At 43.0% G+C, this 27,398-nt stretch overlaps 1 protein-coding gene across 1 annotated transcript; it reads right to left on the bottom strand.

The window, feature by feature from the left end:
* Nucleotides 1-4,790: 4,790 nt before the first annotated feature.
* On the bottom strand, nt 4,791-18,730 carry LOC306929975 (delayed-rectifier potassium channel regulatory subunit KCNS2; the record flags this gene model as incomplete). The annotated part of the gene is made up of 9 exons (XM_079510710.1): nt 4,791-5,216; nt 6,005-6,097; nt 10,298-10,381; nt 11,394-11,555; nt 12,412-12,495; nt 12,619-12,790; nt 16,426-16,590; nt 17,948-18,081; nt 18,560-18,730. 9 exons carry the CDS (start codon nt 18,728-18,730, stop codon nt 4,791-4,793), a joined length of 1,491 nt encoding a protein of 496 aa, XP_079366836.1.
* Between the last annotated feature and the right edge of the window lie 8,668 nt (nt 18,731-27,398).

The following is a 27,398-nucleotide window of genomic DNA, read 5'->3' on the forward strand; positions in this document are numbered from 1 at the left end:
GCAAGGCACTTAACCACCTTACATTTAGTACACTTAACCACCTTACATTTAGTACACTTAACCACCTTACATTTAGTACGTCTGCATGCAAGGCACTTAACCACCTTACATTTAGTACACTTAACCACCTTACATTTAGTACACTTAACCACCTTACATTTAGTACGTCTGCATGCAAGGCACTTAACCACCTTACATTTAGTACACTTAACCACCTTACATTTAGTACACTTAACCACCTTACATTTAGTACGTCTGCATGCAAGGCACTTAACCACCTTACATTTAGTACACTTAACCACCTTACATTTAGTACACTTAACCACCTTACATTTAGTACACTTAACCACCTTACATTTAGTACACTTAACCACCTTACATTTAGTACACTTAACCACCTTACATTTAGTACACTTAACCACCTTACATTTAGTACACTTAACCACCTTACATTTAGTACGTCTGCATGCAAGGCACTTAACCACCTTACATTTAGTACGTCTGCATGCAAGGCACTTAACCACCTTACATTTAGTACGTCTGCATGCAAGGCACTTAACCACCTTACATTTAGTACGGTCCACGTCTGCATGCAAGGCACTTAACCACCTTACATTTAGTACCAATATTTAAAATAAAGAAATGTAAAGCATGCACATCCATTCTGGTTATCAGGGGGACAGACATCACAAACGGAAGACCAGCATGAGGATAATGATAGTCTACACTGTTTACCAATCTTAAACGGTGGGAGAAAACCAACAGCTTGTTGTCTTTATTAAATTTTAATTACCATTGTTTAGCGTAATCTGTTCCCAGCTACCACGTTCCCATCTCACTATTTTCTCTGTGTGCCAAAATAGCACTGATGAATTTTGTATCCGTCTACAAATCTGATCTCTCTCTCCTTGACTGTGCAGGGTCTGGTGTTCATTTCAAGCTATACGTGTGTGTGTGTGTGTGTGTGTGTGTGTGTGTGTGTGTGTGTGTGTGTGTGTGTGTGTGTGTGTGTGTGTGTGTGTGTGTGTGTGTGTGTGTGTGTGTGTGTGTGTGTGTGTGAATGTTTTTTTTTCAGAAAAATAAAAATGTGCGTTTTTCAGGAAATTAAGAAAACCTTATATTTTGAAAACAAAGCAATTCTGCCTCATCAAAGTTTGTGTTGTGACTGTGAGGGGGAGATATGGTGGAGTTACTGTAGCTGTTTTAGCAGACAGTTTGAGGGTCCAATGGAGTTAAGAGGTTTTGTGCGAAGCTCTTTTTATTACTTTTCATTGGTTCAATATTGTTTTAACCAACACAGATGCAAGCGGTGTTCAGTAACACTGATTTATGCAAAAAATAATAATCAAAAACCTCAAAAATGGAGGTGGTTAATTGTAAAGTACAAATCTGAGATCCTTAGATTAGCCAAAATGGCAGGGAAGATCATGGGTATGTCTACACCTCTGATCACCCCCCAGGTCATCTTTGAGCAGGCCACCATTGGACAGGTTAAGAAAATTGTGTCTGACCCCTCCCATGTAAGTATACCCTGAGTATCGGCTAATGCCATCAGGTAGGAGGTACGAGGTCCATGCGTGCAAATATAATATAGAGTCCTTGCAGAGGGCAGACAGGGTAGGGGTCGAAGGTTTTGAGGTGATGTTCTTCCCCTCTTTTGCACTAGGTATGTTGGTGTGTGGTATTTAAATGTTGTACGGGTCACTGTGTGCCTTTGTTGTCTTGTATTGTGTATTGTATCTGTATGCTGCAGGGCGGGTCCTTTGGGGTCCAAGACAAATTTCTCCTTCGGGAGACAAAATAAAGAAACCTTGAACCTTGAAGACATGATGCATTAAGGAAAGTATTCAGATACGTGATGGTGAATTGAATATGTGTATGTCGTCGAAATCCATTAACTAGTATGTAGTTTTTTCATGATTTTCATTTTTTTTAATCGTCAAAAACCATGAAAAACAACATACTCTAGTACAGTATAGGACCACAATTGTTTTTGTGATTATGCTTTTAGCCCTAATGTCTTACTGTACCAAGCATTTCTGACTAATAATAAAGTATTCAATCAATCAAAGTTTTCATGCTCAGTCTAGCAGCAGAACTGGCTCCGGATTTTATTGACAATCAGTCAGCCTTTACCTGATACTTTGAATGATGGAATCAATAGTGACTGGATCTACGTAAATCTAAGGAAGTGATGCTGTCTGAAACAGTTCCAGTCAAAGTGGCTGTGGCAGTGAAGACAATCAATATTTGTTATGTCTGCCATAGTGAATGCATTACAGTGATTACACCATTGGTTCTCAAATGTCAAGAACCCCCAAATAAATATTGTATAGTATGTATTTGGGTTAGGGATTGGGTGACTCCGATCTGAAATTATTTTGTGCCAGGATCCCCATACAAAATGTGTGTTGACGATTCAAAAATATTCCAAATTCCGAAAATAAATCAAGATTTGTTTTTGAAAATAGATACAACCAGTCATTGTGTCATGATGCGACACGTTGTGTCGAACCCATTTAGACCTGACACTACATTCTACAAAATGTCTTCTAAATCCTGAAAGCTTTCTAAAAAACTGCTATTTTTCAACAGCTAAAGTAGAACATAATACTTAAAACACCAAAAGGGGTTCCCGTCCAAATGTAAGCAAATGTAAAGTAGTTAAACGTATTTTGACACAACAGTATATTAACCCCTGGAACACTCTCAGGGGTCTCTGGGGGGGTCCTCGGACACCACTTTGAGAACCCCTGCACTACAATGTCTGCCATGGTGAACAGATGTTCCAGGTCCCTTACATCCATCCTATAAATGCAAGATTTATTTTCATTGTGTATTGTGTTGCTTTTATAATTGTGAATTTAGAACATCTAATCGTTTAATGTAAGATTTTACATTAAACTTAAATCATTGATTATTGTATTTTCACCTCTCCAAGTTGTGTGCATTCCTCCCCCTATCCAGTATTAGAATTCATATCTAAATCGTTCGACAGGTTAATTAGGAGATATGGGAATGTAATTGCAAGTACTTTATGGGACAGTATAGGCCTATGTAGGATTGTTCCCATTGTGGATTTTAGCCAGTATACCTACACTGTAAAATCAAACAAATTTGAATGGAGCCGTTAAGGGTGATACCCTTTTTTACAGCAGTCTTCTTAAAGGCACAAGTCAGCAACATTACTCAGGTGTGCAAAGAAATTAATGTTTATAGACAGCTGTGTTGGAAATCAGCAAACAGAACTCTTGTATCATCCTCTACCATAATTCATGCATAGAGGAAGGTTGTCCCCCCCCCCCCCCCCAAACATATTACAGGTACACAGGTTCCAGGTCAGCTGGTTTTGTACGTTTGTACGGCTAAATTAAGAAAATATACAGCACAATGCTCAATGTTTCCAGTGTCTACCAGCCTTAATTGCTGCCTACCCCTAACATCCTAACCCAAATATCCTTCAGAACAGGTAGTCTAGAATTTGGTTTAGCATCATGAAATGATTTTTATTCTTCATGTAAGTTACGGTATATATTCTTTATTGATCACCGTGGAGAGTACATCTTCCTTTGATCCATCCTTTCTATCAGGTGCAGTGGGAAGACACTGAGCAGCTCCTCCAGCCGACGCCTATGCCTTGCTCAAGGGCACTGGTAAGACTAATATGCATGCCTTTTGGTGTTTGGAGGAAAGCCCTGTGAATACAGGGAGAACATGCACAGTCCACACAGAAAGGGCCCAGTTGGGTTCAAAGTCAAACCCAGGACCTTGTTATGATGAGGCAACAGTGCTAACCACCGTGCCACTGCCAACCATATATTGCCCTTAAACACTCAGAAATGAACGTTACATATTTTCCTGTCTCTTTTTAGTTTTTCAGTTCTGCTCAGTTCATTTCAGCTTAGTTCCACTTGTCTATTTGTTTGTAAGCCAAAATAAATATAATAATGTCATAATCCTCGTTGTTAGGTCACCAGCACTGATCCAAGTCACTTCACAGTACGAGCCAATAGTTAGTCCCGAAGTCATTAGTAAAACTGTTGTCTGTTGATGCAGCATGTGGTCAATTTGAACAGTCACACACAATCTCCCAAACCTCCAAAAGGCTATCCTGATACTTCGCTAACCTGAATTTCCATTTAGTTTCACATTATTCAGGCTGGAAGTGCTCCCATTGAACCCAAGATGGGCGTAATCAAAGTGCAGAAGCGATTTCATTGTTGTCACATTATGTTGGTCTCTATCAAGAACACCTGCCGTTTATGTAGACAATTTACCAATCATGGTACTTAGGGCACTTAGTAAATAATACACACTATGGAACATTTGTCTGGGTGGAGGAAGATGTAAATCTTTTAAAGAGATGACAAAACGCTTCAAACAGCTTCGACATAAATTCCATCCACTGACTTATGTTACGCCGCCATTCTGTCAGGAGTTATTCTGTTTGAAATTCCAACTGAGAAAACACCCGACGGTATTACATCAAAAGTAATCATCAATCTATAAAAACTGGTCAAACATCAATTGGGCCAATTTCCAAATAATATACAGTAAGAAAGAGGCAAGTGCTCAAGCTCAGTTGTGAGCATGTAGATCCGCTATTTTCACAATATTTATCTGTGGAACAGACAGAGTCAAACTAAATGTAATACCTCAGCCAGCCCCTACAATTCCAAGTGCTTGTTATGATTATTTTGGGGTGTTCAAAAGGTCTGGGCTGAAAAGGTTGAGAATCACAGCTATGGAGGAAGTGGAAAACGAGCATCTCCCCGCCGCCAGCCAGCGTATCAGGCTCGCTGCACGTAGGATGGATGTTCCATGTAGCTGTAATTCACCACGCCACCTTCCTCCTCCAAGTCCACATCGTCTTCCTCGTCCAAACACCTGCTGTCTCCGTCCGACCCCTCCTCCTCCTCCTCCTCCTCCTCTCCTTGTGCCCCGTGTCTGTCTCTGTCCCCCAGTCTGACGCGGAGCGTCTTCCAGGTGCTGTTGCGCACCGAGGCCTCCAGGGCCTTCTGCTTGCGGTAGAACAGGGAGAACTTGTTGAAGATGATGGTGATGGGCAGCGCCACCACCAGCGTGCCGCCCAGGATGCAGCCGCTGGCCGCCAGCTTGCCGGCCACCGTCACGGGCACCACGTCTCCGTAGCCCACTGTGGTCATGCTCACCGTCCCCCACCACCAGCACGCCGGGATGGTGTCCAGACCCACGTCCTGGAGGGGGGAAGGGGGGAGGACAAGAGGTTAGGAGTAGGGATGCACCCATATGGAAATTCATCACTATTTAGCCGATAATGATAGCGATATATGTTTATTTCGTTTTTGTTGTTTTTATTTCCCCCTTTTATACCAGGGAAACAAATACATCTTCAATACAAGAAATACATTATGTTAAGAATCTACAGCTTGGTAGGCTGCTGCCATCGGTTAATGTCAGTTTAATTTGCAGAGACCGATATGTGGCCGATACATCGGTGCATCCCTATAGTTAGGAGGCTTCAATGAAGTAGAACAACGTTGACGGGAGAGAGGGAGGGAGAACAGAACAGAAAGCGGCCATAGCTGAGTGGGTACAGAGAGGCCCTGGTCACCTCGAAAGTGTCCCTTTTCCACTGGCGTTGAACAGGTTCTGTACTTTATTCCCACCTAATTTTGTACCAAATTAATTGGTTCAGATCCCTAAAAGTTGGTTCAGAACTGCAACCAAAATAATTGTTTTTTTCTTGCGCTGAAGTGGGAACCAAAGTGGTCAGGTCACTATTCAGGTTGGAAGATGCAGCCGTGATATAAACATCATAAAAAAAAAATTATGAACGAAACCAGTTCTAGAACCAAAGTTATTTTGGTGGAAAAGTAGCCATAGTGTAACCTTTAACTGCACGGACGGCCCACGGACACACGGACAGAGATTTCACCCATTCATTGTAAGGAAGACAGCGAACGGCTTATTTTTGTTTGATTTACTCATTGTATTATATGAAATAATTCAAATTGAAGCATACCTCCTCGTATTCAGCCGTGTAAGCCATTCCAGAGAACACAGACACCCCGACAGCCAGGTACAGCAGCAGAACGCCCACCTCCCGGTAGCTGTGCTGGAGACGGAAAACACATGGAAGATTATACTGCTTCTCAACCTGTGGGTTGGAAAGGTGGGCCACGAGGGTATTGCAAGTGGACCCCCAAATAATTGCCAAAACACTAAGATTTTAGTGCTCTGAAAATGCATGCGGCTGACCTGTCTGACCACTGCCGTGTTAAGTGGTCAGAAAGGAGGCGTATCATACAGTAGTATCAAGGGCAAGACCACCAGGATTATTAAAGATGGAGTGCCACAATTTTTGTATTTTTCCAGTTTTTCATGTGTCTATGAGGTGACAGTACTTCATTAGACACCCTGCAGTCGTTTTTATGTGCAATGGTGTATTAACTTTGTATTTAGGGTTTCTTCCTGGAGGCTGAAACCTTGACAGTCAAACGGGCCAATGAAATAAACAGTAATATAGTGACATCACACTATCAACCCCTCCCCTAACCCCTCCCCCTTTATCATACAACTACAGCTGTGGGTGCGGCTTCAGTTCAGTTCCCGGCCACAAAACGGCCTGGCCAATCAGCAGCAGCTAGAGGTGGGATAGCTGCTGCTGATTGGCCAGGCCGTTTTGTGGCCGGGCATCAAGTCTGCCTGAGAGTTCCCAGATGGGAGCAGGAGGGGGGAACCCAGTGTACTCTCTGCTGCCCCATCTGGCGGAGTCAGGTTACCCATCACCACCCGCCAGGCAAACCAGGCATACTTAATGAACTGGTGGGCGTGTCCACATAAAAGCATGATTTTAACAAATACTGTACACTTTTTGGAAAAAGTTCTTCCTCCTTATATTATAATAATACCTGATGGTCTGGGCTGTGGCTCAGCGGTCCAGGCACCTTGGCTGGTAATCCAGTCTGGCAGTGTGCCGTGGGTTCGACTCCCGATCCCGACGGCCTTTACTGCATGTCACCCCCCCATCGCTCTCCCCATTTCCTGTCAGCCTACTGTCTGTCCCTCCATAAAAAATATAAAAATAAAGGCGAAAGCCACAAAACAAATCATAATAATACCTGATGATCATGTTTTAGGGTGGAAAAAAATCGTAGCACTCCATCTTTAACAACTTCCACCCGACTACCTAGCTCTATGGACCAGAGCTACCGGCTACCCTCAGACTGTTGAACAAGGCCTGACCACAACTTTTGTCACCAGGCTTGCCTTGGACTTTTACTTGTCCTGGTGAATCTAACAGGTGGATTTAATTTTACCTGTAAAACTTACAACCCCTAGTGCAGGGGTTCTCAACGTTTTTGGCCGGGGACCCCCGGAAATGCTTGGGCAATGTCTCGGGACCCCCGCCCCGCCCCCTCCCGACCCCCAATATAAATTGACTGCTACAATAACCTTAAACCATTTTGGGCGGGAACCCCTTTTGGTGTTTTAAGCATTATGTTATAATTTAGCTATTGAAAAATAGCAGATCTACAAGCTCATAGCGCGCCACCGAGTGGCGCGCTACGAGCTTGTAGGTCTGCTATTTTTGAAAAATCGTAAAAATAATTTGGGGACCCCCCAAACTAATTTGGCGACCCCCCGAGGGGTCGCGACCCACGGGTTGAGAACCCCTGCCCTAGTGGACTATGTGGTTGAACCTGACACTATTTGCACTTTATCTCATGTATAATGATGCTTTGTGGACCTACCCAAGTGCTACCACCTTTGTGCCCTAAGCAGCCTAATGTCTAGCCCTGGTCCAGTGCTTACAGCGAGTCTCACTGACGCCCTGCCGGACACCCATCCACTGCTCACTAGCAGCTTTTCCCACTGCATGCGAGGGTTTACTTTACAATTCCCCGAAAATAAACAAAAGACATAACTACTCACCGACACAAAGCCTGCTAGACCTTGGTAAAAGTCTATTCTTGAAGCTGGGAAGCGCCTCAGGTCCCCAGCTTCTCTCTAAAATGCACTTTGTGCCATTTTAATACAGCAATGTACCGGACAGTAATTTCTTCTACTACGGCATTTCCGGGTTTTGCCTGAGCCGATCTGGTTGGATTAATTTTATTTAATGACTGAAATAGTGCATTTTAGAGAGAAGCTGGGGACCTGAGACGCTTCCCAGCTTCGAGAATAAACTTTTACCAAGGTCTAGCTGGCTTTGTGTCGGTGAGTAGTTACGTTGTTTTGTTTATTTTCGGGGAATTGTAAACCCTCGCACGCAGTGGGAAAAGCTGCTAGTGAGCAGTGGATGGTAGTCCGGCAGGGCATCAGTGAGAGAGACTCGCTGTAAGCACTGGACCAGGGTACCTAATGTCTAACGTCCTGTATATACAGTTCAAATGGATTGCTACTGTATGTTTATAGTATGTACTATGTAGATATCTTTCCCTGCCGTGCCATGCTTCTATTTGCTGTTTGATTTTCTTTTTCCTTGCTCTCCTTGTCTCCCCACCTCCCTTTTAGTTTCTCTTCCTGATAACAAAAACAGTGGAGCTTTCCGTTATAGACCGGTATAGAGCGTCGCAGTCCCGCCTCCTACCCTGGACCAGGAAATGAAACCCAGTGCATTATTCTCATAGACATTTCTTAAAGTATTTATTTAAAGACGGTTACGCCGCGGACAAAGCCAACTCGAGTCGTGACAACTCATGACAACACAAACAATATTTTGGACCAAACAAATAATTAGAAAGAAGATTACAACACTTTGTTTGTTGTTTTTCTTCTGGGTTCTGGGTTTCATTTCCTGGTCCAGGGTAGGAGGCGGGACTGCGACGCTCTATAGCGGTCCATTTGAACACCATGGTGGTGCCCGGACACAGAAAGTTGAGAATCAGTGCTTTAGCTCAGCCTCGTTGGCAGTCCAGACAAAATAACCTCTCCTCCACTCAAACTCTTTTAATAACAGAACGGCTAGATTCTGCTGTTTCTGTAATACAATTACGGTCTATTGATTTGTAACTGTACTGTCTAGGACACAATGCTTTGAATTACTTTCTTCAAATGGAGATGGGACGGGAAAAGAATTGGCCACTCTAGTTCCTCTAGCATTTGATAAATGTTTTATATGGTACAACGAGGAAAGATGGCAGACATCAGTAGAGACCAGTGAATGCACTTAGGCATATACACTTTTGGTTTTGTAAATAAACAGGAAGGATTTTACTGAGCATGAATTAATGATTTTTTTCTTTTCTTTTTTACACATATCTAGGAGCTGCCCAGTATGATTACAGCCTTGTACTATTGGCCACCAAGCAAGCAGCTCCATTTAAAGATGTAACAAATGTGTAAATCAGTGGTTTAGGAGTCGTTGATGGGGCTCCAATGAGCCCCAGCATCACAGTCAGTTTAACCAGATTCATAGAGTATAGACAGTTACGCAAACTCCGTTCACTTCATGGGGCCAGTCCAATGGCGGCTCTTCTACATAGACTTCTATTGGTTTGTCCCTATTTGAAGGCTTCAAATAGGGACAACCGGAAGTTTACGGAATGCATTGCAGTCTATGGGCTCGCGCGAGTACATGAACCACGTGACCGTGCTGTTTTTGTTGTTTCTGTCTTTATTACAATAGCAGATAGTGTAATTTGATCTATTTGTACTACTCACTGACCTTACATTACATTTTATGTTTATGTGGGGATTCTTGTAAATATATCACTGCTTTGAAGGCTCATAGTAAATAGTACTGTATAGGTATAGGATAACTGATTCTGCAGGGGAAACAATATCTGTGCTTGTACTGTAATGTGATATACAAGTTGTGGGAGCTCGAAAACACATCAAGAAAAACAGAATGATGTAGGGCTAGGCGATATGGGCAATATGGACAAAATTATAAATTATTTTTACTAAATGCCTTGATAATATCAATCGTATATTACTATTATTATCTATCTATTTAGCGGGGTTTTTTCTACTACTTTAGTTATATTATTATGGGGGCGGCAGTGGATCAGGGGTAGAGTGACCGGATGGGAAGAGCAAGGTTCCCAGTTCGAACCCGGGCTCCCCCAGAGTTAATGTCGAAGTGTCCTTCGACAAGACTCTGAACCCCTAATTGCTCCCGATGTGCAGGTTGGTGCCTTGCATGGTTTCCTCCGACATCGGTGTGTGAATGGGTGAATGTAATGCACAATCTTTATAAAGTGCCTACTGGATAAAGGCTCTATATAAATGCACCATTTACAATTTGTAATATGACAGTCACACACACACACACACACACACACACACACACTCAGAGTAGTCTCCTCACCCGTAGTGTTGCTCCCAGAGAGCGTAGCCCTGTTGAATGTCTGGCCAACTTCAATACTCTGAAGACCCTCATCAACCTGAAGACCTGAAAAGAGAAGGAGGGGGAGGAGAGAGAGACAGATATGTTCATGACCTGTGATGTTACGGCCGGTAGCCAAATTCCAATACCCAAATCTCTGCTCACTTGGTCCTCCAGCTTAACCCGGAAATAGTTGTCCCAAATGGTCCTTTTCTTTTGGAGGACTGTTCTCGTCCTCTCGCCAGAAGTGTGTTTCTGTTATTGGATGGACGGGCTTCTCCGGCTATGTTAGAGAAACCTTTCTAGAGATGGGGTCTTAAAAAAACAGCAGTGGCGCATCGCAGACTTCAAAGGGACGTTTTAGAACCGATAAAACCTTGTTCTGACCATTGTGTGCCATTGTGCCTGCATGTGTATGTGTGTTGAACGGTTTGAGGGCGAAAGTGACCCACTTGATTAAACTGCAGAGATACTGAAGTGCTATATCATTGTGAACAACAGAGGCATTTGTGCCACAACGTTTTACACAGATCGTGACGGTGCAGTTAAAAAACATAAATCGGACAGTTATAGCACCATCATGAGGCTGATCAAGTGGCATTTCTTCCTCTGCCTAGTGGGAATGTGCATGTAAAATCTCACGGAAATCCCACGCTGTGTTCATGATTTGAGGCATTTTGTTCAAAACGGAGCCAATCCTAGCCAATCAGGATAGAGAAAAATCTGAAAGACCTGTTTCGTTGAATGGCTATAGAGAGACTGCATCAATTTACATGATGCTTGGACAAAATTGGTGTACTGTCAAAAAATCTACCTCCTGGTTCAGCTCTGGCATCCAGGGAGTGTGTGCAGTTTCGCTGCGATCAAGCCAACAGTGCCAGAGATTACCTGTCATAAAAAGGACACATGGACACACACACACACACCCACACACACACACACACACACACACACACACACACACACACACACACACACACACACACACACACACACACACACACACGGACGGACGGAGTGCAAAACATACTCGTGCCTTTGGCCTGGTGGAGACAACAATACACCAAATGCGTCTAACCTGCATGAGACGTCCCACGTCTCCCAGTTGGGACTCGGAGCCCAGCAGCAGGTCAAAGAGCAGGGTGATGTAGATGGGGACCACAGACACCATGTCAATCATGTTGAGAGGGTGATGGAAGAACTTCCTCCGGTTAGGGGCCAACAGCAGCCTGGTCACCACCTCCAAGAGACAGAGAGAGAGAGAGAGAGAGAGAGAGAGAGAGAGAGAGAGAGAGAGAGAGAGAGAGAGAGAGAGAGAGCATGAAAAACAGTGACAATAAATAGTAACACACTTCATAACGATGTTAGCATGTCTGTGCCTACAGTGTTTGATTGGATTATGTTTTTGACTAAACTAGGTACAGTATACATGAACATACCTCTGCTCTTGGGAAGAAACCAAGAGCAGAGGTAAAATTAAAAATATATATTATTCAGGAAATGAAGAAAACCTTATATTTTGAAAACAAAGCAATACTGCCTCATCAAAGTTGGTGTTGTGACTTTATATATTGTCAATTACTTGCGTGAGAGGGAGAGAGGTGGTGGAGTTAGCAGTCAGTTTGAGGGTCCAATGGAGTTAAGAGGTTTTGTCCGAAGCGCTTTTTAATACTCTCCATTGGTTCAATATTTTTTAACCAACACACAGACTAGGGTAGCCTGGCTCCAGCCCTGAATCGCTAGCCACGCCCATTAAGAAAATATGTTCTGGCGATTCAGATGAATAATGAAGTGAAACGAAATGAGATTCAGACTGAGTGTCAGGCTAAGACTAGGGTATTGAATAGCACTGATTTATGCCAAAAAATCTAAAACCTCAAAAATTGAGTTAGGTGGTTTCCTCCCGACAGCAAGCTTGAGAGCGTATTTCCATTGTCAGCCTCAGGTCTAAATGTGTTTAAACTAATTTTGTTACACGTTCGTACTCAAAGGAGCACAATAACTCTGTGATAACTGTGTTATCATTTTAGCATTATTGTATAACTGTGCCATTGCACTTTTTTGCAAACTGTTAAAGGAAATAATGTTGCGTCTACCTCGAAAGTGAACCAGCAGGTACAGAAGACCTCCAGGGCTTCCATGGTGGGGTCCTCAATTAACTTTCCATCTTCATCAAATTCCTGAGAGGGACAAGAGCAGCAGTGGCCATAAGGGACTTCAGCCCCTATGCATTCATGCATGCATGCATAGTTGCATACATGCAACTCAAGTCATGCATACACGCATGCATACTGACCACTGACCTGGTACTCAGGTATGCTGTTGATACACATTGTACTAATGGATGTAAGAACCACTACAATGGAGAGCAGGCTGAATAGCTTGGAGGGGATGGAGTAGCCTGGGTTCTCCAGGGTCAACCACAGACACTTCCTGATGCGGCCGTAGCGCATGTCCTGGAAGTGCAGAATGTCTCTGGAAGGAGAATGGATGAGGTGGTGTTTGAGAACAAGAAATACAGCTGTGTCTTCGCTGTGCAGTCTGTAGCTATGGCCTTGTGGTTGGCTGTATGCACATATAGCAGCGTTGCTTTCTGGTCCACAGCATTAGCGAGTACTCACTAACTAACACTCTGCCAGGAACTGTTATATTTTCTCATAGACTGTAAAGTGCGATGTCTAAAATCCAGCGTAGCGATAGTTCAGGTAAGCACGGAACGGAAGGCAGGTGGTGTGTAATGCTATCTCACTCCCGTACCCCCACATTCATTCGATAACAAGTTCATTGCCCGGCCTGGGCCGTGGCTCAGCGGTCCAGCTGGTAATCCAGTCTGGCAGTGTGCCGCGGGTTCGACTCCCGATCCCGACGGCCTTTTGTATAAAATCAAGACGAGAAAATAAAATACCAGACGGAACATTTTGTATTCATTCAAGTGCGCCACCTATACAGATCTGATCAATAGAAAATGATAATAAGCTTTCAACATCATAAAACTGCCTTTGTAGTGCAGCAAATTATATTCTTTATTTTCGCTCACATGTAGCAATCCTACAGCTGGTCATTTTACAGTCTATGACAGAGCATTAGAGAGAACTTGCCAAAGCTCTGGACCAGAGCTAACAGCAGCATGAGGTGAGATGTGATAGGACCAGAGCTCTGGACCAGAGCTAACAGCAGCGTGAGGTGAGATGTGATAGGACCAGAGCTAACAGCAGCGTGAGGTGAGATGTGATAGGACCAGAGCTAACAGCAGCGTGAGGTGAGATGTGATAGGCGTAGCAGCATCAGCTGAACCACCCGCTTCCAATGTTATCAACCGATAATCACCAGTATGTTCTTTTGTGCTCTCGCCTTTGGACCACAAGTTCATGGTTCGATCCCGGACACCGCCAACTCAGTGTATGAGTAGCACGGCTTGGGTGCGGCAAGTCATGTGGGAAGTATACTGGGAGCTGATGGTAGTTGTGGCACTCCACCTCAGCAATCCATCTCCCAGGGGTCTAGCTAGCACATTGTTACGGGGACAGACTCCCACGTGTTACCAGCTGATACCGACAATAAGCCACTCCCGACCTCCTACTATATGTTCTTATCAGGACCATGCAATGGAGGCAATATGGACATTTCCACATACTGCCTACGACTACGAAATGCGGAAGTGAAATTACTGCTAAATTCAGACTGATATGAGGTTAGGGGACTTACGTAGGCGTTAGAACTGAGGTTAGGATTCTGGTATTTCCACAATAAATTGTAGACTTTTCTTGAAGTACAAGCCGGTTAGGTTTCTGGTATTACCACAATACATTGTGGTAATACCTTCAGTTATGGTTAGTAATAGGGTTAGTAGTCGGACAGTGGCTGTCAACAACGTCAATATGTAGGAAATGTCCATAATGGCTTCATTGCATGGTGTTGATAAGGGCTGATGACGGAGATTAAATCATTTGATAACATCCGAAGCCGCTAGCTGAACAGAAATAATATAAGAAAATAAAGCTATTTTGAAAAAACCTGCTCTCGGGCGATTAACATACATGAGATACATTAAGTCAGATGTAGGTTTTAAATGTCAGTTTCGATATACTGTATTTTCGGTTAATTTTAGCTTTTCATGACAGAGTATTGTAATCGGCCCCGTCCATAGGGGACGTAACGTGAGTCAAGGTCCAGGTCAAAGGGCAGATTTTCACGAAAGTGGAGCTGCATGCAGGGAAGGTTCCAAGAAAAGAACTGAACACACTGCCCGGGCCGGCCTGGAGGGAAGGTTCCAAGAAAAGAACTGAACACACTGCCCGGGCCGGCCTGGAGGGAAGGTTCCAAGAACAGAACTGAACACACTGCCCGGGCCGGCCTGGAGGGAAGGTTCCAAGAACAGAACTGAACACACTGCCCGGGCCGGCCTGGAGGGAAGGTTCCAAGAACAGAACTGAACACACTGCCCGGGCCGGCCTGGAGGGAAGGTTCCAAGAACAGAACTGAACACACTGCCCGGGCCGGCCTGGAGGGAAGGTTCCAAGAACAGAACTGAACACACTGCCCGGGCCGGCCTGGAGGGAAGGTTCCAAGAACAGAACTGAACACACTGCCCGGGCCGGCCTGGCGGTCTCGGGCCTGGCGGTCTCGGGCCTCCCGCGTGAAAGTCCAACAACTTAACCACTAGACCATGTACAGTTGGGTGCCACCGATATTGTCCCTTATCATTTGACCCATTTAGGCCTGACCTCAACATTTTTAAAAATCCTCCAGTTTTCTGAAATAAATATTTTCACGATTTTTCAAAAATAGCAGACCTACAAGCTCGTAGCGCGCCACTCGGTGGCGTGCTATGAGCTTGTAGATCTGCTATTTTTCAATAGCTAAATTATAACAATGTTTAAAACACCAAAAGGGGTTCCCGCCCAAAATGGGTTAACTGTCCTTTTGCGCAGATCACGCAAACCTCAGCAAAAAGAAAAGGACAATATCGATGGCCTCCAACTGTAGCCGTTCGTTACATTGGTGCCGTGACCCGGATCGGGTTTCCCCGTGGGAGGTCAAGGGGGGTGAGTGTAGCAGTGGCTCAGAGCCTCTGCCTGATGGCCTCAAAAGTCTAACATCTCTCCCAGTCTAGAGGGATATCCCTTTGGTCTAGTGGTTAAGATGTTGGACTTTCATGCAGGAGGCCCGAGTTCGATTCCCGGGTGTTACACATGTGGATCTGTTTGAGTACTTATGCGTTGATACTCAAAGTAGATTTGCTTATTTCCTTCTTGAATGATTTTGCTGTTAACAATACAACATGAGTCTTGAGTCATGAGTATGAGTCTTCAAGAATGCTGCCCCCCCCCCCCCCCCCCCCCCCCCCCACACACACACACACACACACACACACACACACAATTAAAACTGACCCTGTCACAATTACATGGTCTTTTTTTTCACAAGTTCACTCTTCCATGTTTCTATTTCTTATTGTGCATATTATTCTTATTGCTTATTGCCTTCCTGCTTGGTCCTGCCTTATCGCTTATTCTTTTCTAGTTTATGTTGAATTTGCCAAAATGTCATTTTTGGAAAAAACTAAAAACAAACATGATATGCCCAGTCACCATGCTGCACCTGTGATGTTCCTTTACTGACACCAAGTTTAAAATAAAAATTTAATGCACAGAATATCAATACGAACCAACTGAAAAACACCTTATTTCAATGGTAGTGGATGGAGAGAGAGGATTTTTGTCCAACCACGAAACGGCAACCAATGGGTGCGAAGAGGGGCACAACCACGGGCGGGACTTGATAAAGGGTCAATTAACGTACACGTACAGTACATGAGCAAGTTATGGAACAGTCATGTCTCCTAATCACCAAGTGGCTGCTTGTGTGCCATATTTTGTTTCGGCTGACAATGCCTGAGATCATGTGTGGTGGGAAGGGATGAACATTGTGTCAAAAAGGTCTCGGTCACGGAAATGTCATAATGGGTCATACTGTATATCCGTAACTGAAGCGAGTTTCCTTGCTTGTTTATTTAATTAAGCGGGTTTACCTTCGTAACCTATAGATAACTGAGAATAACAGATGTTTGTGCGGGCAGGGTTTGCATTTTCCTTTTCTTTTTCTTTTACCTGTTCAGGTCATTTATCTCGTCCACCGAGGTGTCGATGCTGCTGACCTCGCTCTCGTCGTCCCAGCTGCGATGGCGGTTGCTCTCCAGCTTGCGGTCATGGTAACGGTAACTGCAGCAGGTGTCCAAGAAGAACTCATTGATGCCCCAATACTCGATCTCCTGGCTGGATGTGGAGAAGACAAAATAATCCATTGTGTATTCACAAAGATGTGTTCATTTCTTTATCCATTCTATACTCACAAAGATATGTTAATTTTGTGTGCACTTCAAATTGTAGGAATTGAGGCATTACATTTTGTTTGAAATATTGTGAAAATCTACATATCTACAAACTCACAACGGCTCGCAGTGCGAGGCATTGTGAGATTATAGCTATTTTCAACATTTGTCTCTGTTTTATATTATATGACAATCTGGCCAATTTTTGATTAGTTCTTATAGTTGTCTCCACCAGGCCGAAGGCATGGGGAGAGAGTATGTTTTGCACTCCGTCCGTGTTTGTGTGTGTGTGTGTGTGTGTGTGTGTGCGTCCGTCCTTCCTTCCGTCCGTCTGTTACCAGCTAATCTCCGGCACCGTTAACCCGGTCGATGCCAAACTTTGCACACACACTCCCTGGATGCCAACGATGAACCTCTGCCCCACATTTTCCAGAACGGCCTGTTATAGCGCCACCATGAGGCAGCTTTTCAAAATTTTACCTAAAACTGCACCGATCTGCGTGAAACGTTGCATGCACACTCCCTAGAGGCCAAGGACAAACCGTTGACCTGCATTTTCCGCATCTGCCTTTTATAGCGCCACCAGGAGGCCGACTTTTGTAAAACACATTTTTTGATATTACTCCTCCAGATTCTGTCCAAAAATCTCACAAATCGTTACACACTATCTCTATGGTCATGTGCTCAAGTCGGATCTGTCCGATATTTCATATTCCATCCTAATTGGCTATAATTAGCTTTCACAGTTTGCAAGATTGCCCCGTTTTGAACAAAAGCCTCAAATCATGAACGCAGCATGCAATTTACGTGAAATCTTTCACACATTTTCTTACTAGGCTGAGGAATATATCCCACCCTTTTCACATTGACCTGTTATAGCGCCACCAACAGGTTGATTTTTGCAAAACACATTTTTGGAACAAAATGCCTCAAAAACATGTTTATATTAATCTTAAACATTTTGCCAAACATCTCACACAGTCCTATCCTCCTGGTGGAGACCTGTGCCCAGAAGGGCACTTTTTCTAGTTTGTATTGAAAAGGACTTAAAAGTCCTTAAATTGGCACTTCACTGTCATCTGGGGACCCCCCTCCCCCCATAAATCATGTGGGGACCCTGAGAACCACTACAGTAAGGTATGGCTTTGCGTGTGGTTAGGGATAGGATTAGTAATGGGGCGAGTCAGACTAACGCAACGTCGGAATAATGCGCCTTCGGAACAATGCCACGCCACCGACAACACAGTACACCACAGACAAATTAACAGACAAAGTCAGAGACAGACAGATGATTGTTATACCTAAAGGAAAAGACACACAGCTCGTCCATGATGTGCAGTTTTCCAGTCTGATAGAAGTGGAGCACGTAGGGGAACAAACCAGGATTCCTATCAAAGTAAAACTCCTTCTGCTGAACATCATAGTCATCACACACCTACAACAAAAGATTGATTTGTTTTATTAATGGTAATGTTCGAAGTACTGTCTACACAGCGCGCCATAGTCGAATGTTTGGATATCGTTGCTGTCGGGGCCAGGCAATAAAAAAAGACTGAAAATGTTTGATTATCTAATGTGTGATTCATGAAACAGTTTGCTGAGCACATGCTTCCAAGACATACTGGCTTCTATGGAACCCAAATGACTGAAATCAGTTGTGGCGACTGAGAAGAATAATCCATGAGTAGATATACAAGTTTGAAACGTGGTGCGAAACGCAAATCGGCACATTTTGAGCTTGTAGAGCTGCTACTTTCTATGTTTTTGAATGTGAATCCTGAAAAGTAACAGTTTTGGACATCCGACACTGACAAAGACTATATTTAATGTGGAGTGAAAACGCCACATTAAATTAACATTAAATTGAGGGACTTAAGTCAAGTCGTAAATGTAATGTTGAGTAATGTCTAAACCTGCAGTATGTCCTCCTCAGAGTCGCAGGCCAGCAGTTTTCCCAGCCTGGTGTCAGGGAACTTCTTCAGAGTGCTGGAGCAGAGACTCCTCTTCAGACCACCTACGTTCACATGAACCAGGCTCTCCTCAGGGCCCTGGCACGCCCACTGGGGGAGCCTCTCCTTCACCATGATGATCTAATGATGATTGCAAAGTGATTGAAACATGATTGAGAGGTTTAAAGAAAAAGGGGTTGTGGTGATTCACTGCAAATTATAATTCATATAATAGTGAATGAATTGACAAATACTAGCCTCCATACACGCCATTTATTTTAACACGGTTTACTTAACTCCAGGTTGCGCTCTCCTATCTCTCCCTTTCTCTATATATTAGCTGTTCACTCTATCGATTTTATCCCATTAAGACCTGATGTAGATTCTACAAATGTCTTCTAAATCCTAACTATGTACGTACCGGTAATTGGCCACAGACCCCCATCTCATTTTGTTCCAGGGACATGGGAATTTTGTTTTGTTAAACAATACTGTATTCAAAGATTTACACACATTTTCAGGATTTTTCAAAAATAGCAGATCTACAAGCTCATATTTGTGCCATGCTACACTATGAGCTTGTATATCTGCTATTTTTGAATAGCCATAGTATAAAATCATGGTTGAAGTGGTAGACATCTAAAATGACACAGATACTTTCCTGGATTGAATGGGTTTAACTTTAACGGTAGAGTAACATGAGTTCATATTGCTTAGGGAAACCTCAGTGAAGCAGGAAGCAGAGGTATCCCTTTTCAGAGCTCTAAGTTGTGTTTCACCGCAGGTAAAGTGTGACTGTAATGTAATTTAGCAACATTAGAGGCTGTAATTGCAGGCTGTGAAGGAAATGGCCTCTGGTCTCATAGACAGGTGCTGCTGTGCCGACGTGGATTTAACACGATTAGACCTACTGCAGTCTGTGGATGTCTCCCTGTGTCGGTCCCGGCCTTTCTCTCACATCTTCAAATATGGTCATAGTAACTACATTTCTAACCTCCTGCTGTGTTATTAACTACTTGTTTTTAGATTTTAAACTTCAGGTAATATGCTGAAAATCTCAGTTTTTAAATCAAAGCCGAATACTTTGATTAATTTCTTGCACTGCATTGTAACAAAGTAACAAAAGTAAATGAGTACTCCTTATGCCGAATGTCCCATTTCACAAGTTTTCAAAATGTACAAATGAAAATAGCACACAATGCAACTGCTCCGGCAACGCACTCCACTGAGTGCGTCACCGGTGCGTCGTGTTGCGGTTGTTCGGCATCAAAAAATGAACTGGGGCGAATTGGTGACGGCGTCCAGACGCCATCCAAACACAACCGTCAGCAATGGAGTACCCTTCATTAATTATTTCTGTGCCATTAGGTGGCAGCAGAGTGTAGGTAAACCCTGCAAGGGGTTTTTGACTATGTTTAGTCATCTTAATTTCCGGTTTCCCGGCCTGGAGACCACCACCATTGTTACAATGGTGGTCTCCAGGCTATTATCGGCTATTATTAGCGTTAGCTCATGCTGTTTACCTTTCGCCAGAAACGTTAACATGTCGGGGGCGATACAAGACAAAATCACAAATCACATCGGAACCTCGGGTGGATCGCCAAAACCACGGACAGCGCACGTAGTTTCAGAGATACGAGGCATAGAAAACCCTACTTTGACTGGAGGTAAATGGGGGCTCGGGGTGATGGAGGCGTTGCCTAGCAACCTTGACCAATGTTATAACCAGATATTCGGCTAAACCGATTCATATATGTATGGTGTAAACTGTAAAGGGTATACGTAGCTGGCAGATAACGTCCCATGGGGGGGGGGTACGAATATATACGTAGCTGGCAAAAGAAAGTGAATTAAAAAAGGAAAATTCCCTGGCGGACACCCAATAGCTGCAGTGGCGGGCCGGCGTTACAAGTTGACAGATGCTTTCCCGGATTGAAGCGGTTAAAGATATTTTCACTCCAGTGAAAGTTCAATTCCCCAATGTCATCCATTAGCTTTTGCACAGTCCTGTTTCATTGATTCAATCACTCAATACGTCCTGGGCTGAATGTCATGATGCTCTAACTCTCAGCATAAGAAGAGCCTGTGCCTGTATCAGCCAGGGGCTTGAACATGAACAAAAGAAAAACTTTTCATACGAACATGGAAAATCTTTCACCATGTCAGCATGCCTCCACTTCTCTTCTCTCAAAGAGGCTTCCTTGTCAGTTCCCTGTGCACAGAACACATCGAAATAGGCTATACAGTTGGGTGCCACCGATATTGTCCCTTATCATTTGACCCATTTAGGCCTGACCTCAAAATTTTAAAAAATCCTTCTAAATCCTCCAGTTTTCTGAAATAAATATTTTCACGATTTTTCAAAAATAGCAGACCTACAAGCTCGTAGCGCACCACTCGGTGGCGCGCTATGAGCTTGTAGATCTGCTATTTTTCAATAGCTAAATTATAACATAATGTTTAAAACACCAAAAGGGGTTCCCGCCCAAAATGGGTAAACTGTCCTTTTGTGCTGATCACGCAAACCTCAGCAAAAATAAAAGGACAATATCGATGGCCTCCAACTGTACCTACTTCCTTCTAAAATTCTAATTCAAAGCCTGTGCACTATAGAGGTCTGGCACAGATATTATCCTCTCAAACATTAAAATGTGGCATACTGTAAACGCCTTAATTAACCATTCGTGAGTTGTGTGTCCCCCATGACTAAATCAGAATCTATATCAACTAAAATGGAGTCTGCAGGGTACAGTGGTTTACAAAATTTGGTCAAAAGACCTGTCCCATGGTCAACATGACATGTTGTTCTGTAGGCCTACCGCTGTCTGACAAAGTCAAAATGATTATACATTTTACATCTTAACATTATCCCTCCCGTGTTTGACCATTAAGGGCAGTATTATGCGTGTCTTAAGTACCAGGTCTTATGACTTAACTTAAGACCTGGAGGCGTGGTCAATGCCGTTTGGCTATTCTGAGTGGCCAAATGTCATTGATAATGCCTGGTACTTAAGACACGCATAATACTGCCCATATATACTGTTGTTATATACTGTTGTTAGAACTGAAGTAAACACAATATTGCTTTTGTACAAAATATGGGCATAATATTTTTAAACTAAACCTAAACCAAACTAAACCTTTGGCATTTAACCTATACAAAAGTACTTCTGGTTTTAATTGACATAATAATAGTGTTTCCCATACAGTTACAGGCTGGCCCTCTACTCACCCTTGGTGGAGTGCAGTGTGCACCTCCTGACTAATGAGGCCTATAAACACCTGTGTAGAAGCCATTTCACAGTTGTATTTTCTGATTATTATTTCTGTTATTATTTAGCCTTAATATTTTGATTGTTGGCTAATTGAATTATTGTTTGGGCACAGACGGGCACGCCTCCCAGGCCTAGGCTTTAATTATGGACAGGTGTGGGGGGGAAATTATGCACCTACGTGGAAACACGGTTTTTACCAGCAGCACAGAGAACAGAAAGAATGTGAGCCAAGAGAACAGAAAGAATGTCATATATGCACTTTATTTTCTATTAAAGCAAAGCAAAATGATTTCTGCCTGTGCACATTGGATTTCTTTATGCCTGCGTACGCCTACAACCACAGAATGGGTGCATCAGTGAGTTTGTCAACAATTTGTTTGGAAGCTGAAGCACTTATAACAACCTGTGACATTTGAGTAGCCGTGCATGCGTGCATGTGTGTGTGTGTGTGTGTGTGTGTGTGTGTGTGTGTATGTGTGTGTGTGTGTGTGTATGTATGTGTGTGTGTGTGTGTGTGTGTGTGTGTGTGTGTGTGTGTGTGTGTGTGCGCGCGCACGCATGTTTGAGGACTAAGGAGGTGATGGCAAATTGATAAATGCATTCCTGTGACAGTGCTGTTGCTAAGGGCCCTGTCCCTTGTGGAATGCCATGTTGGCTGCTACAATACGATACAGGCTACCATTCTTTTTCAATAGAACCCAGCGAGGTGAAGATACAAAGATACATTTGTTGTACGTTTGTAACTGCAACAAAAGCTACAACAGCTACAAAAACATTGAGCTGGTGTCAACTTCAGCTACTGTACAAAGATACGAAGCTACAAATATGCTGTGTGCCTTTGAATCTTGTGTATCTGCCAGTGTGAATGCAGCATAACAGTACCTGTTATTAAGAGTTGGGGGGTGGCAGGTTTACTCATTCTCTCTCTTTTTTAATGACACAAAACTGAACTCTGAGTCTGAGGTTCAGTTGTAGCAGCCTTCAGGGACAGTCACACCATTCAAAGGTTGCTAATGGAAAAATATATAAAGAAACCCTGCCCCTCGTCAGTTATTGGTTCTAAATATTTTTTAGTTAATTGCCCCTAGAAGGTATAATCAGTAAATAAAGTGCAGTCATCAAATTCCAAAGAATCTGCATGACTCCCACACATACACAAGACAACCTGGGATTACACACAGACTGAAGACAAACATTTGTTTGTTATCCCTCTCTGTTTAACCACTTCCAACCCCATATGATTATGGCGAGTCCCTCAGGGATCCATACTAGTGTATTTTCTGTTTTGTTATTGTATAATCTTTCGCTGAAAATAACAAGCTCACAACTCGCTGTGAGCTTGTCGATCTGCTATTTTCTGCGAAAGCTTTTGCCACAATACGGATGCTGGGGTTCAAGTGGTTAATTTTGTCTCTCCTAACTATTTATAGAGTAGGGTAAAATGTACGCACAGAGAAACATGAGAAGGCATATAATATAGGTAATCATTTTGTGAGTGGGTGCATTAGCAAATCAAAATCAATAGTAGCTAGTTAACATGACCCTGGATAGATAGTATAGGATCAATAGTTGATATTATATTACTTTATAGTTTAACACCAAAAACAATTCCCAGCTAACCCCATCAAGTTCATAAATATGAACTTGTGGAATAATGTTTTGAAACATGGCACAAATTATGTTCAGTTGTGAGGGTCTGCAGCCAATAGCTACATATTCATTTGGGGGTCTTTGACATGAAATGCTATAGGCCTACATAGACTACTAGACTAGAACTAACTAGACAATTGTATTTGTTGTATTACCATGTTTTAATTGTTCTTGCTTACAGTAGTCGCTCTGGATTTAGAGCGTCTGCTAAATGCCTAAATTGTATTTTGTATTAAATGTTGACTACTACTGACATAATATAGCAGGGGTCTTCAACGTTTTTCAGGGCAATATGACCCCTTAGCTGAGAGAGAGATGAAGCGCGCGCACACACACACACACACACACACACACACACACACACACACACACACACACACACACACACACACACACACACGATTAGCTATATAGCCACCCCCCCCCCCCCCCCTCTCTCTCTCTCTCTCTTTCTCTCTCTCTTCAGGGTCCATCCATGCTGTCTGCAATGCTCCCATGGGGGTTTCCATATACAGAAATAAAGTTGATCTATAATTCAACAGAAGCACTTGCAGCTTAAAATCCCAGGGCAAGATAAAGATAAAGCTGTCCAGTCCAATATCCCTGTATACAGATTTGTAGACAAGTAATTAAAAGTAATGTCCTGCAATAATAGCAAATAAACATGGGCTCAAAATAATTAATGTAGCCTACATCAAATGTGAACGTCCTGTAAAGACAATATAGTGTATATATTATAATGTATTATATTATTATGCTATTCTATAAAGCAGGCATTATAACTCACATTTTATGTGAGTTGCATATGTGTGTGAGATTTGTGCGCATAACTGCCTCTGCAGAATCAAAATGAATAGTGTGTAAACTGATTAAAGCATATAAGATTAAGCCTAATAATGAAATGTAAAGAGCCTCACCTGCAAATGTCTCCAGACGCTCAGGAATGTTTTCCTTTTTAAATAGCTGCAGAATCAGCTTCTTCAATCACCCCATGGTAGACAAAGTTGTATCTTTGTCTTTTTTTTACCAACGCAGAAAGTAGAATTGCTACAGAAACACTGGAAACAATCGTATTGAAATCTGAAGCCTAGCGGGATAAAGTGTCAAAGTGATGTCAGAGGTAGAAAGATAGTTCGTTCCTTCCTTCATCAGGTGATTTATTTGAATGAGTCTCCAGTTCAGTTCAGTTCTGTAGACACTAGACAGTCTCCTCCGCTCCGCGCGTGTCTCACCACAACACGATGGAGAAACAGATCGGCACATTCCGGGCTCCGGCTCTCTCCGGCAGTTACTCCGGCAGGCAGGGATGGTCCGGATGAGGGATCCCAAATCATCCCATACATAACTCTAACTCTACGATCCCATTCCCATGATAACGTGGTTCTCAAACAAAGGACCCTCAAATTAGCATAGGCCTACTATGTGGGCCAGGAACCTCCAATATAAGAATTTAATCTGAAGAATCTCTCTCACTCTCTCTCTTTCTCTCCCCCCCCTCTCTCTCTCTCTCTCTTAATAGTGAATAGGCCTAGGCTATTTTGTGTTAAATTGGTTAAACTTATTTCTAGCTATATTAACACATTTAGCTGGGACCTGGCCTCAAGGACAAGGACCCTTGTTGAGGGTCCCATCGCGCCTCACGGACCACTTTGAGAACCACGTGCTATAGCCTACTTGACTTGACTGTCGATTCCGTGACAAAGTCCCGAGGCCTACTTAACAAATTACCGGTAGATTACATTGTTTATGTGTGCTCGTTAGCTCAACAACAAAACAGATGTCCAAATGTCTCACTGCAGTTAACAAAGCAGGCCTGGCTGTCACTTTCAGTAAAAGAATATTAAGGCAAAACAATGCAGGGACATTTTTAATCTGAGCACAGCACAAAGTCAGTAAAAGATCGTGTTGTCTCATCCTAATTAACCACACCTGCGCTTGATTGTACCAATAAACCAGCCTTGGCCTTGACGCACCATGTAGAATCAGTGGTGATTCAACGAGATTCCCAAGTGGTCAGGGGGCCCTGCGGCCCCAGTTCCCCATTAGGGGGGACGAGAAACTTCTGGGGGATTATTTTGATTTTGATTGATTGAATACTTCATTTATTTAGCCTATTTTCATTTCTGGTGATAAGATTGTATACTTTTACAGGGACCAGTTATGAATGATTGCAGATACCGGTATAGCCAGGTGCACTTTTTAGCGTTCTTGAAGGAGGTAAGGACTAATGGACAGGAGTATTTTTTATGACTGTTTGTAAGGCATTCTACTATCAGCTAAGGCAGTGGCTCTCAAAGTGGGGTCAGTTCCAGGGGGTCCCCAGCTAAATGATAGTTTTTAACCAAATGGGCCGAATGGCGTTGCCAGCAGGGTCTATGAAAAAGTATTTCGAATCCTGGTCTCTAAACTACCTCCCCCTGGTCAGCCGGGGCGACTGATGGAGGGGAAAGGAACTGGTTGGTATAACCGTATAACGTGTTCCTTCCACGCGCTACGTCCGGCCGGGGAAACTCTCCCCTGTCAGGTGAAAAGAAGCAGCTTGGACTCCTCATGCATAGAAGGAAGCATGAGGTCAGTCCACTGCCCTCCCCAGGTTGGCAGAGGAAGTGTATAGCGCCCAGGATTACATTAGATGACACTGGGTGAAAAAAATGGGTTGCAAAATAATATATATATAAATATATTTTTTAAGAAAAAGTATTTCGAAACTGTCTATATATCCTATAATTGAGTAGCCTATTGAAAACTTAAAATTTCACAAAAAAGCTGGTTGTTTCAATAATTTGACTTAATTTAAAACCCATCATTGATGCATTAGATCATTTAATGTCCATGCATTTCATATGGATTTTATGTGAAAATACCTATTTATTAATGAAAAATCACACCCGTGTGAACGGAGTGGTGTAAGGTCTTATATAGACTGATCGGCTGTGGACGGACACGGTCACCAGAGATTTCGACCCAGGACTATTCGACCCGGACCATTCGACCCGCTCTCGACCCGCTTGGACCTGACTTTTCGACCCGGACCGCGAGAGAGAGAGACAGAGAGAGACATAGAGAGAGAGAGAGAGACAGAGACATAATAATAATAATATGTACATTGATTTACCAAACAATTATTGTGTTGGTGTTTTTATTTACCAAACAATTACAAAGCTAATGGAGGCTAAAGAGACACAGAGACACAGGCCATCAACGATCACATTCCTAAGGCTAGCAGCCACCATCCTCATCCCCATAGCAGAGTATGACGTTTTTTGCTAGTGGGGTTTTGTGAATAATCACATGAAGTATAAAAGTATGATATATAAGAAAAGTTATAGCTATAATGGTAATGCCTTTATTGATTGTATGCTGTGATTTGAATACACTATATTTTGTCATTCAGTCATAAAGTGACGTTCAGTCTACACATTAGCAGCAGCTCTGTGTTGTCTGACAATTATTCTTGCACTCATTTTATTCTCCCATATAGAACGACACAATGTAACATAGCTCTGTTTACACAATGCTGTACCCCCCTCCAACTGTATATGTTCCCCATCTTAAATCTTGAATATGGAGAATTAGGCATCATATATGAGTGGTAATGCCTTTATTGATTGTATGCTGTGATTTGAATACACGTTCATGTGACGTTCATTAATATGCTCTGTCCTGTCTAAATAAACAAATAAAGTAAAGTAAAGTAAAGATAATTCGACCCGGTAAAAACGGGTCGAACGGACTCGAATTTGCGGTTGGTCGAATAGTCCTGGGTCGAAATCTCTGGTGACGTAATGGAATCACACCCGTGTGAACTGGGTGACCATAGCAACCATGCTCATTTTTTGGTACGAACAGACAGACAGACATGTAAACTAACAAAGCCA

Source organism: Electrona antarctica (genome assembly GCF_951216825.1).
Source record: "Electrona antarctica genome assembly, chromosome: 9".
Taxonomy (NCBI): Eukaryota; Metazoa; Chordata; class Actinopteri; order Myctophiformes; family Myctophidae; genus Electrona; species Electrona antarctica.